We start from the raw sequence: 15388 nt of genomic DNA on the forward strand, positions 1-15388 counted from the left end.
CTTTCTCCCTTATTCAGCCATTTTCACTCTACATGAGAGAAATTTGCATGCCTACAACCTACTTTATAGGCAAATCTCACTCATGCATATTCATTAGGGACATCTTGAAAACCCGACTGGCTGGGTGTCCCCAGGACATGTTTAAGAACTATTGACAAACATGTCCTGGGGAATATTTTACAAATTAAACATATCTTCACAAAACTCCCATAAAGATGTAGTTCTCATATTGTCCTGAGCTAATTTTTTTCTACTTTATTTTTATTTAAATTTTCATTATTTTTGATGGTCCTGTGAGAACATCTGATCTCACGCTCCTCCTTCAGGTTTCTAGCAAGTGGGCTCAAGGCTAGTGTCTGAGAAAACTGGAAGGGCCCAGCGTAGATGTTTGAACTTGATTTAATTTTAATACTTGATATGCTGTTCAAAACCAAAGTGTTAGAATGGTTTACATGTCTAAAAATCACCTGGTTTGTTCTTGAACAACTTTATGATAATTACAAGGGTGACAAAATGGCTCGCATTCAATTGAGAGAACAATTCTGGATTTTCCATTTACGGTCTGTACACCCCGATGGACTGAATGACAGCATTGAGTGGAATACTATCTTGTAGGATGTTTTTTCTGCATTCTCATTGGCTCTCCCTTGCCTACGTATTTCCTGTTCAGCTTTTAAGCTCTGTGTGCGTTTCCCTCTGCTAGCTCCACCCTCCTTCCAGCCAACTTGGATTACTCTCCTGCATGTTGTTTGCTCTCCAGTCTTATTGGGTTTCTGATGAAGGGATATCTTATCTCCGAAACCGGGTTTAGTTGAACCCTGCCTGAAGAATACTTTTTTGGAATCAGTCTTCTGTTGGACTTTCCTTATTGGGAGGATTTTGTCTACTCTCTAATCCAAGCTAAGTCTGAGTTTATTTCCTTTTGGAGTTGGCTGGGGGTTCTCAGAATGGTTATTTTTGCCTTAAATAATTTTTTGCTTTGATTATCTGTATGAACTAGTAATCTTTCACTGCACTATTTTTCACTGTTTTGATTGGGCACACGTGAGAGATATCCAGTGATGGTGTGCAGGTAGGGGCTTGCTGCCTCTGCCTTGGTGTGTTAAGCGCTGGAGATTCTCCTCCCCTCGCTAATCCTTCACACTGAGGATATCCCGTTTCAATATTATAATATAATATATTTATGCATAGGATTATTCATTGATATTTTTTAAGGCCAGAATACCACTCAGAACTCGCTGATTATACTGCCTCAGTTGGTCTCTTTTAAAAATCATCTCAATCATACTTGTAAAAATTCATACAATAAACTTTAGACCCAATATCTATACCACAAACCCCAATGATCATAATCCCCAATCCCCCATCATCATCATCATACGTAATCTACTCAGTTACAGAGAGGCACAAGAAGTCCAGTAAAAATCACCCAGATCCCCAGGTTTCCTACTCAATTAGACAGAATAAAAATTCTCATTAACCCCCCCTTAAAAAAAAAACAAGTTTTCAATAGTTTTCGAAAGCTTAAATAATTGTTTACAGATTGCAGTTCACTTGGCAATTAATATCTACCTTTCACTCAAAGATGTATTTTAAAATACTAAAAATTCCTCCAAAGGTGGTCACTAAGATATGTCTGAAAGTATCACTACAATCTGCAATAAAACACAGTACCGTATTTTCACGCAAATAACGCGCACCCGTGTAAAACGCGCACACGGGTATAGCGCGCAGAAATCACGATATGTACAAAAACTTTTGTATACCGCGCTCACGGGTATACCGCGCATGATGCCCGACGCTCCTTTCGCCCGCCCTGACTCTCCGTTCACCCCCCCTAACTTCCGTGCACTGCCCTGACTTTCCGTGCGCTGTCCCGACTCTCCGTTCACCCCCCTGACTTCCGTGCACTGTCCCCCCTTGAAGTCCTGTCCCCCCTTGAAGGTCTGTCCCCATCCTGAAAGCCTGCTGCCCCCCCCGACGTCCGATACCTCCCCCCCCCCGGCAGGACCACTCGCACCCCCACCCCGACGGACCGCCGACTCCCCAACAATATCGGGCCAGGAGGGAGCCCAAACCCTCCTGGCCACGGCGACCCCCTAACCCCACCCCGCACTACATTACGGGCAGGAGGGATCCCAGGCCCTCCTGCCCTCGACGCAAACCCCCTCCCCCCAACGACCGCCCCCCCCCAAGAACCTCCGCCCGTCCCCCAGCCGACCCGCGACCCCCCTGGCCGACCCCCACGACACCCCCACCCGCCTTCCCCGTACCTTTGTGTAGTTGGGCCAGAAGGGAGCCCAAACCCTCCTGGCCACGGCGACCCCCTAACCCCACCCCGCACTACATTACGGGCAGGAGGGATCCCAGGCCCTCCTGCCCTCGACGCAAACCCCCCTCCCCAACGACCGACCCCCCCAAGAACCTCCGACCGCCCCCCCCAGCCGACCCGCGACCCCCCTGGCCGACCCCCACGACCTCCCCACCCCCCTTCCCCGTACCTTTGGTAGTTGGCCGGACAGACGGGAGCCAAACCCGCCTGTCCGGCAGGCAGCCAACGAAGGAATGAGGCCGGATTGGCCCATCCGTCCTAAAGCTCCGCCTACTTGTGGGGCCTAAGGCGCGTGGGCCAATCAGAATAGGCCCTGGAGCCTTAGGTCCCACCTGGGGGCGCGGCCTGAGGCACATGGTCGGGTTGGGGGGGAGGGGGGTTTGCGTCGAGGGCAGGAGGGCCTGGGATTCCTCCTGCCCGTAATGTAGTGCGGGGTGGGGTTAGGGGGTCGCCGTGGCCAGGAGGGTTTGGGCTCCCTTCTGGCCCGATATTGTCGGGAAGTCGGCGGTCCTTCGGGGTGGGGGTGCGAGTGGTCCTGCCGGGGGGGGGGATGTATCGGACGTCGGGGAGTCGGCCGGGCAAGAGGGCTTGGGCTCCCTCTTGCTCCGATCGTGGATGCGGGTGCGGGTGGGAGCGCGTGCGAGCGGTCGTTCGGGGTGGGGGTGCGAGTGGTCCTGCCGGGGGGGGGGATGTATCGGACGTCGGGGAGTCGGCCGGGCAAGAGGGCTTGGGCTCCCTCTTGCTCCGATCGTGGATGCGGGTGCGGGTGGGAGCGCGTGCGAGCGGTCGTTCGGGGTGGGGGTGCGAGCGGTCCTGCTGGGGGGGTGAATCGGGCGTCGGGCGGGGTGGGAACTATGTTTAAAAACTTTTGTATACCGCGCTCACGCATATAACGCGCGAGGGGTATGCGCGGTAGGTAAAAACGCGTATAACGCGCGCGTTATATGCGTGAAAATACGGTATGTTTGATTTGCACATATCAAGTTCATGGTGAGAATAAGGGGGAATACATACCCTTCAGTCTATTGCTCCCTAGATCTGGGATTCCTTTCCTGCCCTTTCTTTTTTGGCTTCTGTGGAGGGTAATCTGCAAAATAATGCAAAAATTGCATTAGGACCGTAGGGTCTGTGACAAAAAAGAAAAGCCAGTAGATTTCAGTCTCAGACCAGATTCTGGACACCTTGGATTTTTCATGGCAGTCTGCTCCCGCCATCTACTGGCAATCAAAAGGAATTATCCATACTTTTTTTTGTCTTCCAACATGTTGCATGCCAGTCAAAAGTTGACCAAATGCTTAGCCTTGGAAATACAGTACATGCTGTGGCATTACACTCCTTGTGAGGATTAAAATTAAAAAATGGTCAAAACCTCTCATTTTGCAGGGCATTCTGGTTTCTCCGCCCTGGGTAAACCTTGATCCTGCTAGGCTATATGAGACATGGGTGATCAGAATTTAGTATCTCTTAACAGGGCTCCTCAACACACAGAGAACAGCAGGAGGGAAGAGCGTTATTTTAACTCTCCCTAAAAATAGAACAAAATGTATCTTTCTTTTTGTTTACTTAGTGTTTGTTGTATAATTCTGACATAATCCTGTGGCTGGTCATTTCAACATATCCAACAATATAGTGATGCTGAATTACAAAAGCAATGAATGAATGAAATTGATCAAGATTTTTGGTTTAACCTGACTTTTTTCAAACACACACCACTGACAGCACTTTTATTCCTATCTAGATTAGCCATGGTTCTTGCTTCTCGTAGGACTAAGTGCTGCTTTTTTACAGCAGACCACCTGGCAGGTGTCCAGAGATCTCAGCATAATGCCTATCTTATTTCCATTTCTATAAATATACAAATAAGGGGTTGCTACTTAGAGAGACCAGTCAGTTGTAGATGTATCATCCAACAGACTAGATTTGACCAGCATACTGGAGAAAATCAACTGAGGAAGCACTGTATTTTTCGGTCCATAAGACGCACTTTTTCCACCTCAAAAAAGGGGGTGCATCTTATGAAGCAAAGATGACAACGCCCCCCCCCTGTACCTATTTAGAACACTGCCCGCCCTTCCTTTTAACACACTCCCACCCGCCCGCCAGCCCTTCCTTTTAAAACACCTGCAATACCTTTATAAATGCCCCTTAAGCGTGGTGGTCCAGCGGTGTATGGGCTGGCAGGAGCGTGCTGTCTGTGCTGCTACCTGGGCCCGTCCCGCTTTCAGAATGACTGCATTAGTTCTCACAGGACTCGTTAGAACTGACTGCAGCCATTTTGAAAGAGGGGTGAGCCCATGCAGCAGTGCAGACAACAAGCTCCTGCCAGCCCATACACCGCTGGACCACCAGGCTTAAGGGGCTCTTAAAAGGGTACTGCAGGGGGTGTTTTAAAAGGAAGGGCCGGCAGGCGTGCGTGCCATGTTTTAAAAAAAAAATACTGTGGGGGCAGGGGGAGAGAGGAGGAGGAGGAAAAAATTGTTAGTTGGCTGGGACGGATCCCTCCTGTCCCAACCTACCACTAGACCACCAGAGGTGAGGGGGGTGGTAAGTTACAGGTCAGGGAAGGGGGGGATAGGGTGCAAAGCCTAGCAGAAGGGGGAGAGGAGACAGGGTGCAGAGCCTGGCAGGGAAGGGGGGACGGTGCGAAGCCTGACAGGGAAGGGGGACAGGGTGCAGAACATGTCAGGGAGGGGGGACAGGGTGCAGAACATGTCAGGGAGGGGGGACAGGGTGCAGAGCCTGGCAAGGAGTGAGGGAGGCTGGGTGCACAATTTGGTTCAGAATGGTTTTTTTGTTTTCCTCTTCTAAATCTGGGGTGTGTCTCATGGTGTAGTGCGTTGTATGGAGCGAAAAATACGGTAATTGTTAGAGCTACTTCGTTAGTAACTTATTTTTCCATCAAGATAAAGCAGCACTAAGATGGATGGATTGGTTGGGCCATTTGGTCTTTTTCTGCTGTCATGTTTTTATCTAAAACTGTTGTTTTTCTTGGAGGTAAAATATTCATTTTTTCCGATGATGTTGATCTACCCCGACCAGACACTTAGTAAATGAAGTTTCAGCCAAGATATCCATGGAGATGTAGGAGTGATTGCCAACAAATTTTTAACATCTTTTTTTTTTTTTTTTTTTTTTTTTAATTCTTTATTTATTAGATTATTCATTACAATACCTTAGTAACAAACATTCATGAATGAACACAAAAATTACAAATGTAAATTCCATTTAAGGAACAACAAAAATATATGAGGAAACTAATCAACCATATCCTAGTCCACATTATTACTGATAGCCAGTAATTTAAATTAAAACATCAAATCTTTATATGTACTATCTAGGAACAGGCAAATGGCTTTTATATATATTATACCTAATCCTCCAAAAGTAAACTAAATAATAAAAATTAAACTTTCAACAAAGGTTTATCTTTAATAAAATCTTCCACCTGGGCTGGATCAAAAAACACGTATTTATCACTTCCATATGAAATCAAGCATTTACAGGGAAATTTCAAAAATGAATCTTCTCAATTGCAGTTCTTCTTGGAAGAGGAAAAGATCTGCTGATAATGGAATACCATATTTTTCGCTCCTTACGACACAATTTTTCCACCTGTAGGGATGGAGATCTGATAAGTTCTGATCCAGGGCATCAGAACACAGGCAAGGTCAGCACACAGGCAGTTCTGAACCGAACCAGGCCAGGTCAGCATACTGACCTAGGCCTGTGTTTGGATCTGAGGCCCTGTTTCACATTCCCTCTTCCTCCTGCCACGTATACTTTCTAAGCAAGGACAAGGTTTGCACCTTGTGACAGAATGCTGAGGCATTTCTCCTCCCTTCCTGTCACATATTAACCTGACACACATTTACCCTTATTCCTTATCATGTTTAAGCATCCCTTATATGGGCAACAATCAGACTTTGCCTGAGCAGGCCTTGACTTAAGGCTAATCAAGAAAGCTTAAGGAGTATGCATTATAACCTTTGGACTGTCACATGCTATAGTAAGATTTGAGACATATCAGAAATGTACACATTGGGAATCACTTTATTATAACCATTATATGTAGTCAGATGTCACGTGAGATAGTAACTTTGAGAAGCACATGAAATATGTAAACAATGAATTACTTTGGCCTAATCCTCACTGTAAATGCATTATGTAATTATAACCTTGTAAAGCATTAACTAAGTAATTAATGGAGCTATGATTCTCAATAAAAAGGGGAGAGACCAGTCATTTGGAGTGCATCCTTCCCGACTCTAAGACTGCGTGTGTGTGTTTCCTGTGGGGTATTCCTACATCCACCCCCAAAAAGGGGGTAGAAATAAGGGTGCGTCGTAAGGAGCGAATATAAAAAACAAAACAAAAAACCCCCATATCTTTTTTCCTATTAAGATGTTCCAGCGTGCTTTTTGCACTCCTGCCTCGGTTTCCCTACTCTCTTCCAGTCTACTTCTCTCCCCTCCGAGTCGGAGGTTCCGACTCTCTAACATCGAGGAAGTTGATTAGTTGGCTTTTCGCCCACCCTCTGATTGGTCCGTTTCTCCTGTCGTTTCCCCGCACTTGCGGTGACCTAGCAACAGCGCTGCAGCCGGCGAAGAGACAGGAAAGGGAGCCAGGGTTGGGGGTGGAATTTGCAGTGGTAGCAGCGCCTGGCTTGCTGCAGGAGCCGCACGCAGAAGCCCCTTCACAGGTCCGGCGAACGGAGTGCCATGTCGATGCGCACCCTGCCACTGCTCTTCATTAACCTGGGTGGAGAGATGCTCTACATTTTGGACCAGCGGCTCCAGGCCCAGAACATCCCTGCCAATAAGGCCAAGAAAGGGTGATGGGGGCGGTGCCTTTTTTTTTTTTTAATCTCACTCGCCTTTGGGGTGCAGGACTCGCACTGACATTACACGAGCGCAGCCTCTGGTTCTCCTGTTTAAAAGCCTTGTGGGTGGAGGGTTCCTTTTTGTTTCAAATATTTATTAAATGTATTTGCATTACCAAAATATTCATAAACAGAGAGAGAGATAACAGTGAATAGGAGCCAGCGCTATGGGTGCTTGAGCACTCCCTACTATTTAACAAATTCTTTGACTGTGTCCAGTGAAGGAAAATTTCTTTTGAGGCTGGCTTGAGGCAGGCTAACTGGCTTGGGGTTGGCTGGTTGTCTTGGGGGCTAGCTGGCTGGCTGGTTGGTTTGGGACTGGCTGGTTGCCTTGGGGCTAGCCGGCTGGCTGGGGCTGGGGACTGGCTGGCTGCCACTACACGTGCCTAACATTAGATGTCCCCCACCACTAGATCTGACCTGTATCCTATCTCGGCTTACCCCTAGACCACCAGAGGGGGGACAGGGTACGGGCAAACAATTTGGTTCAGAATTTTTTTTTTTCTTGATTTTTCCTCCTTTATAGGTGGGTGCGTCTTATGGTCAGGTAAGTCTTATAGAACGAAAAATATGGTAATTTTCTTTGTTACTGAGCCATTTGTGTTATGGTTCTAACTTGCTTTTCTTTTGACCTTTTAATCTTTTGAGTAATACCAGCCTCCTCTAGTGATTGTAGTCTCTTGATCCCCCAAGTGTGTACTATATATGAGCTGTTAACTATTGTGGGTTTAATCTTTGCATGTCCTTTTTATATTTATTTGGAAGGCTCAGTACCCTTTCAAAGTTATCTTTAAAGTACAGTATTTTCAAATGCATAATACAAAAAAAATATATGTATGGTGCATCTTACCTTCCATATCAGAGTCACTGTCCATCAATGCAGGCATGTTGATCAAAGTCTGCCTTCTGTCTCTCTGGACAACCAGCTGAAGCTTTCCCTGTGATTTCTCAATCAGTTTCTGAGCCTCCGTTAAAGACATGTTCTCAGTTGCCACACCATTGATCTGTGGTATGCAAAGGAAAGATCACTCAAGCATGTTGTATCTGGCCAGGGCTATCTTTATGAACATGTGCAGCAGTAGTGAAAATGACAGGAAAAGGTACGGTATCTTCTTATCACTTTGGAGGCATCAAGGTTGCTCACCTGTAATGGTTGTTCTTTTAGACCTAAGACTAATGCTGATACCTGACTGCTGCCAGCTCAGACCCCTTACTCAGTAAAGTCCATATTAAGCATACTCCACTGTTCCATTAAGAACATAAGAATTGCCATTCTGGAAAAGACCGAATGTCCATCAAGCCCAGTATCCTGTTTCCAACAGTAGCCAACCCAGGTCCAAGTACCTAACTAGATCCCAAGTAGTAAAACAAATTCTATGCTGCTTATCCTAGGAATAAGCAAAAAATTTCTCCAAGCCATCTCAATAATGGCCTAAGGACTTCTCTTATAGAATATTATCCAAACCTTTTTTAAACTCCGCTAAGCTAACTGATTTCACTACATTCTCTAACAACGAATGCCAGAGTTTAAATTACATGTTGTGTGAAGAAATATTTTCTTCAGTTTGTTTTAAATCTACTACTTAGTAGCTTCATTGCATGTCCCCTAGTCCTAGTATTTTTGGAAAGAGTAAACAAGTAATTCACATCTACCCTTTCCACGCCACTCATTTTATAGACCCTTGTTGCTATCCTGCCCTCCCCCCCCCTAAGTTTGTCATCAAGCTGGACATCTTAGATCCACATTGTATCCCTGCAAGAGGGAATCTTGGGAAGGATAGTAATAGTCTACTGAGAAAGCAGTTACTTACCGTAACAGGTGTTATCCAGAGACAGCAAGCAGATATTCTCTACATGTGGGTGATGTCATCCACGGAGCCCCGTAGCGGACAGCCTCGCAAGCAAACTTGCTTGAAAATCTTCAAAGTTTGCGAGTGCTGCACTGCGCATGCGTAAGTGCCTTCCTGCCCAAGTCAGGGCGCGCATCTCCTCAGCGTGGCCTCAGTTCTTAAGTTTTCCACGGAGCCAGAAAGCCCTGTCTCTCAGCTCTGCATGTAATCTAAGTGCCTTCTTGCACCGCGGCTTGCTTTGTTGCTTTTCTTCGAGTTAGTGGCTGTGCAGCGCGTCTTTTTAAAAAAATAAATGTATTTTCTTCCGTTCGTTCGGCCTGGGGGACTCCAGGTTCCGACCAGGCCACCTGGCCTTGTTCGGTCATGGCTGGCCTTTTTCCTTATGTCCGGCCTGTCACCGGGTTTAAGAAGTGCACACAGTGTGGTCGGGTAATTTCTATTACCGACCCTCATCGTTGATGCATTCAGTGCCTGGGCTCCGACCACCGGATCAAGTCTTGCCCGCGCTGTGCCACTCTCCAATCGCAGGTCCTTCGTAGGCGGTGTGCCTGGATCCTCAAGCTCTTCAGCACTATGGAGCAGCCAGAGGATAAGACCTCGACTTCAGCCTCAGCCTCAGTAGCGGCCTCAGCCTCAAGGGCCTCAACCTCGATCAAGTCGCCCCCGGCCTCAAAGGCCTTGTCAGCAGTGCCTGTTAAGGCCCTGTTCTCGGGTAAGTCTCCTCTTCCAGGTTCCCTAGCGAAGAAGCCTTCCACGGAGTCTCTGGCAACCCTGGCAGCGAGTGTAGTCCTGCCAGCCTCCAAGCGTGCCTCCAAACAGGGAATACTCTTCCTCAAGGTTGCCCTCATTGGAGCACACTGCTGCACCTGCCAGACCAGATCCGTTGGTCTTGGTGCCCATGTTTGAGGACATGCTCAAGGCCATCCTGACCACACAAATTTTGTCCGTCTTGGCCTAGCTTGCCCCTGCTCCATGCGAGCCAGCCTGAGCAGCCTACCGAGGCCTATCAGGACAAGCCTTGCCAATCTCGCCAGTTGTCCTCGAGTGACTTCTCCTTCCAGGCCTGAGTTGCCGGCCGTTAAACCTCGATCGAGGCACCATTCTAAGCTTGCCTCGTCTTCGAGGCACCTGCCTTCTAAGCGGCCGAAGGACTCCCCTTCTCGGTCTCCAGTGCCTCAGGTCTCGAGGTCCATCGAGGCCTCCGTGCAGCCTGGGCATGGGTCTCGACCTCGGCAGTCTACCACGACTCCTGGGTCTCCAAGTCGAGGCAAGTCAAGGTCGAGGCCCCCCTCTTCAAGGTCATTCCAGGGGGTTCCTTCCTCCCCGCTCTCTGAGGCTTGCCCCGCGGTTTTCCATTCCTCGGACTCCGGGGTCTTCTCCTTCGAGGCAGCTCAAGCGTAGGCACTCTTTGACTCCTCCACTGTCTCTTAGCAGAGCCTCCTCGGTGTCCCTGTTACTGGACACGGACATCCCTGCTCAATATTCTAGGGAGGCTTCAACTTCCTTCTCGGCTGCTCCGAGGTCCAGATCCTCATTGCCTCCAGAGGGGCCTTCCTCTTCCAAGGCTTCCTCGTTTACCAAATTCGTCTTTGACATGGGTAAGGCTCTTCACCTGGATCTCCAGCCTGAATCCAGATATACCTCGTAATATTTGGCGGATGGAGCTTCCTCATCTGCCCAGGGAATCTCTGCATCTCCTGCTGAATCTGGTCTTGAAACAGACTTTCTTCAGGAATAAGAACATAAGAACTGCCATCTCCAGATCAGACCTTCGGTCCATCAAGTCCAGCGATCTGCACACGCGGAGGCCCAGCCAGGTGTACACCTGGCGTAATTTTAGTCACCCATATCCCTCTATGCCTCTTGTAAGGATATGAATGACAACACAATGGCTATACCACCAACTGGAACCTTCAATGTATTATGAAAAGAGAAAATAGTCCCAGAATATATTAATCTCCAAATCTCATAAGGAGATCATAAGATACACGATCCTCAGAGGGTGAATTACCCACAGGTTCAAGTGAGCAACTCTCACTCAACCACGATCTTCACTGGATCATATACGTATCTTTATTTTATTTTTTAATTTTTTATCTTTTTTATAACAATAGATAAGTTTTGTTCATGCTTTGAATAACTTAATTAAATAACTTAGCTTGCTATTTTAGATAAGGGAGGCGCTCCCTTATCTAAAATAGCAAGCTAAGTTATTTAATAAAGTTATTCAAAGCATGAACAAAACTTATCTATTGTTATAAAAAAGATAAAAAATAAAAAAATAAAATAAAGATACGTATATGATCCAGTGAAGATCGTGGTTGAGTGAGAGTTGCTCACTTGAACCTGTGGGTAATTCACCCTCTGAGGATCGTGTATCTTATGTTCTCCTTATGAGATTTGGAGATTAATATATTCTGGGACTATTTTCTCTTGTAAGGATATGTGCATCTAGTTTGCTTTTAAATCCTAGAACGGTGGATTCCGCAATAACCTCCTCTGGGACAGCATTCCAGGTGTCCACCACTCGTTGCGTGAAGCAGAACTTCCTGATATTTCTCCTGGACTTGTCCCCCCTTAGCTTCAGTCCATGTCCTCTTGTCCGTGTCACATTGGACATTGTAAATTTTTTTTCTGCTCTATTTTGTCGATTCCTTTCAGTATTTTGAAAGTCTCGATCATATCCCCTCGCAGTCTCCTTTTCTCAAGGGAGAACAATCCCAGTCTCTTAAGTCGTTCCTCGTATTCCAAGTTCTCCATACCTTTTATTAGCTTTGTTGCTCGTCTCTGCACCCTTTCCAGCAGTTTTATATCCTTCTTTAGGTTGGGAGACCAATGTTGGACACAGTATTCCAAGTGTGGTCTGACCATTGCCCTATAAAGCGGCATTATAACTTTTTCCGTGATTCCTTTCTTTATCAGTCTAACATTCTATTTGCTTTCTTTGCCACTGACATGCATTGTGCAGACGGTTTCAGGGTCCTATCTATCAGTACACCCAGGTTCTTTTCTTGTTCTTATGTACCCAGAGTTGCACCTGACATTCTATAATAGTGTTCCTTGTTCTTTCTGCCTAAATGCATTACTTTGCACTTTTCCACATTAAACTTCATCTGCCATTTCTCTGCCCATTTCTCTGACACAAGTCACTCTGGAGTTCCTCGCTATCCTTCTGCAATCTGATTGCCCGGCATAGCTTTGTGTCGTCTGCAAACTTGATGATCTCACTGGATGTTCCTTCTTCTAGGTCATTGATGAAAATATTAAATAAGATGGGCCCAAGTACCAAGCCCTGGGGCACACCGCTAGTCACTTTCTCCCAGTCTAAGAACTTCCCATTTATGCCCACTCTCTGCTTTCTGTTCTCCAGCCATTTGCCTATCCATCTTAGTATATCTCCCTCTATTCCATGGCTTTGTAGTTTCCTGAGAAGTCTTTCATGTGGAACCTTGTCGAACACTTTCTGGAAGTCAAAGTATATTATATCCACCGGTTCTCCACTATCAATTTGTTTGTTCACGGTCTCAAAAAATTGAAGTAAAGTTGTCAAACATGATTTCCCTTTCCTGAAGCCATGTTGACTGGCTCTCATCAGGTCGTGTGTATCCAAGTGCCGGACTATGCTATCTTTAATCAGTGCTTCAACCATCTTTCCAGGGACAGACGCAAGACTCACAGGCCTGTAGTTGCCCGGTTTTCCTCTTGATCCTTTTTTGAAAATTGGCATGATGTTCGCTATCTTCCAATCGTCCAGTATCTGTCCAGTTCTTAATTAACAGATTGGCAAGTTTTTGCAAAAGATCTCCGATTTCAACCTTCAGTTCTTTTAAGACTCTCGGGTGAATTCCATCAGGTCCAGGGGATTTGTCGCTTTTAAGACTGTCGATCTGGTAGTATATCTGGTCCAAGTCCACTTTTACTGTGGTGAGGCTGTCCTCCATTACTCCTTTGAACACTTTCACTGCTTCTGGTGTTGTTGCGGTGTCCTCCTTCGTAAAGACAGACGCAAAGAAGGAATTTAGTCCGTCTACAATTTGTTTGTCCTCCTTGATGTACCCTTTTCTTCCCTGGTCATCCAGCGGTCCCCACCGCCTCTTTTGCAGGTTTTTTTCATTTTATGTATCTAAAGAAGGGCCTGAAATTTTTGGCCTCTTGTGCTATTTTGTCCTCATAGTCCTTTTTGCCATCCCTCACCACCTTGTGACATTTCTTCTGATCATCTTTGTGTTTGTTCCAAGCTTCGGTTGTTTTTGTGTGTTTCCATTTTTTAAAGGAGTCCTTTTCTTTTATGGCTTCCTTCACCTCTCTAGTAAGCCATACCGGTTCTCTTTTGCCTTTAGTTTTCGTTTCTTTGGAAATCCGCAGAATGTAGAGATTTTGTGCTTCCGTGATAGTATTTTTCAGTAGGGACCATGCCTGATCTACCGTTTTAACTTTGTCCATCTTCTTCTTGAGCCATTGTTTCACCATGGCTCTCATGCAATATAGCAATGTTACTTACCGTAACAGTTGTTATCCAGGGACAGCAGGCAGCTATTCTCACTAGTGGGTGATGTCATCAGACAGAGCCCCGGTACGGACGTCTCACAAGCACGTGTTGCTTGTAGAAACTTAAAGTTTCTAGATGCCCGCACCGCGCATGCGCCGGTGCCTTCCCGCCCGGAGGTCCGGGCGTGTCTCCTCAGTTCAGGTAGCTAGCCTGAGAAGCCAACCCAGGGGAGGTGGGTGGGACGTGAGAATAGCTGCCTGCTGTTCCTGGATAACAACTGTTACGGTAAGTAACATTGCTTTATCCCAGGACAAGCAGGCAGGTATTCTCACTAGTGGGTGACCTCCAAGCTAACCTCAGTGGGATGGAGGGGGAGTTGGCGACTTAAGAGAATAAATTTTTCAATACTGTTTGGCCAAACTGTCCATCCCGTCTGGAGAGAGTATCCAGACAATAATGTGAGGTGAATGTGTGAACCGAGGACCAGGTGGCAGCCTTACAAATTTCCTCGATTGGTGTTGATCTGAGGAATGCTACTGAGGCTGCCATTGCTCTGACCTTATGGGCTGTGACCTTACAAGGAAGTGATAATCCAGCCTGGGCATAGCAGAAAGAGATACAAGCCGCCATCCAATTAGAGATGGTGCGCTTTGATACGGGTCTTCCCAACTTATTAGGGTCGAAGGAAACAAAAAGTTGAGGAGTGGTTCTGTGTGGCTTGGTGCGATCCAGGTAGAAAGCCAACGCACGTTTACAGTCTAGAGTGTGAAGGGCCGATTCTCCGTGGTGAGAATGGGGCTTAGGGAAGAATACTGGAAGTACAATGGATTGGTTGAGATGAAATTCTGAGACCACCTTAGGCAGGAATTTCGGGTGAGTGCGGAGGACCACCTTGTCATGATGGAATACTGTGAATGGTGGATCCGCCATCAATGCCTGGAGTTCGCTGACTCTGCGAGCGGACGTAAGGGCTACCAGGAAAAGTACTTTCCAGGTGAGATACTTAAGAGGGGCCCTGTTGAGTGGTTCAAACGGGGGCTTCATGAGACGGGAAAGGACTACATTGAGGTCCCAAACTACTGGGGGTGGTTTGAGAGGAGGGTTAACATGGAAGAGTCCTTTCATAAATCTGGCGACCACCGGATGGGCCGAGAGGGGTTTCCCTTGTAGGGGCTGGTGGAACGCCGCAATAGCGCTCAGGTGGACTCGTATGGATGTAGACTTGAGCCCGGATTGAGATAGGTGTAGGAGATAGTCCAGCACGGAGGATAAGGAAGCTCGCTGAGGTTCCTTTGATTTAGAAACACACCATGAGGAGAATCTAGTCCATTTCTGGAGTAGCATTGTCGAGTGGCGGGCTTCCTGGAAGCTTCCAAGACCTCCCTCACTTCTTGAGAGAATTGGTGAGGGGTTACGTTGAGAGGAACCAAGCTGTCAGGTGGAGAGACTGCAGGTTGGGATGAAGCAGTGATCCTTGATGTTGAGTAAGTAGTGAAGGAAACACTGGAAGTGGTACTGGTTCCCTGCTGCTGAGTTGAAGTAGGAGGGAGAACCAAGGTTGTCTGGGCCACCGAGGAGCTATTAGAATCATGGTGGCCTGTTCGAGTTTCAGCTTGACCAGAGTCTTCTGGATCAGCGGGAATGGTGGGAACGCATATAGAGATCGTTTCCCCCAGTTCAATAGAAAAGCATCTGCCTCGAGGCGATGAGGGGTGTAGATCCTGGAGCAAAACTGAGGCAGTTTGGAGTTGTGGGGAGCCGCAAAGAGGTCTATCTGAGGCGTCCCCCACTGTGTGAAGATTTGGTGAAGGGGGCTGGAATGGAGAGTCCATTCGTGC

The 15388-nt window shown here is 47.0% G+C and overlaps 1 protein-coding gene across 3 annotated transcripts in view; it reads right to left on the bottom strand.

The window, feature by feature from the left end:
- The window catches only part of LOC117350531 (tight junction protein ZO-2-like), a 93751-nt gene that overhangs the window by 2410 nt on the left and 75953 nt on the right, over nt 1-15388 (bottom strand). For all 3 annotated transcript variants that reach the window (XM_033924836.1, XM_033924853.1, XM_033924844.1), the window contains exons 7-8: nt 8062-8215; nt 3347-3419 (exon numbers count right to left, since the gene is read on the bottom strand). In XM_033924836.1, the coding sequence (XP_033780727.1) occupies nt 3355-3419; nt 8062-8215 (219 nt within the window). In that variant the 3' untranslated portion in view covers nt 3347-3354. The remainder of the gene's footprint in view (nt 1-3346; nt 3420-8061; nt 8216-15388) is intronic.

The sequence above is a fragment of the Geotrypetes seraphini genome, chromosome 1 (genome assembly GCF_902459505.1).
Source record: "Geotrypetes seraphini chromosome 1, aGeoSer1.1, whole genome shotgun sequence".
Classification (NCBI taxonomy): domain Eukaryota; kingdom Metazoa; phylum Chordata; class Amphibia; order Gymnophiona; family Dermophiidae; genus Geotrypetes; species Geotrypetes seraphini.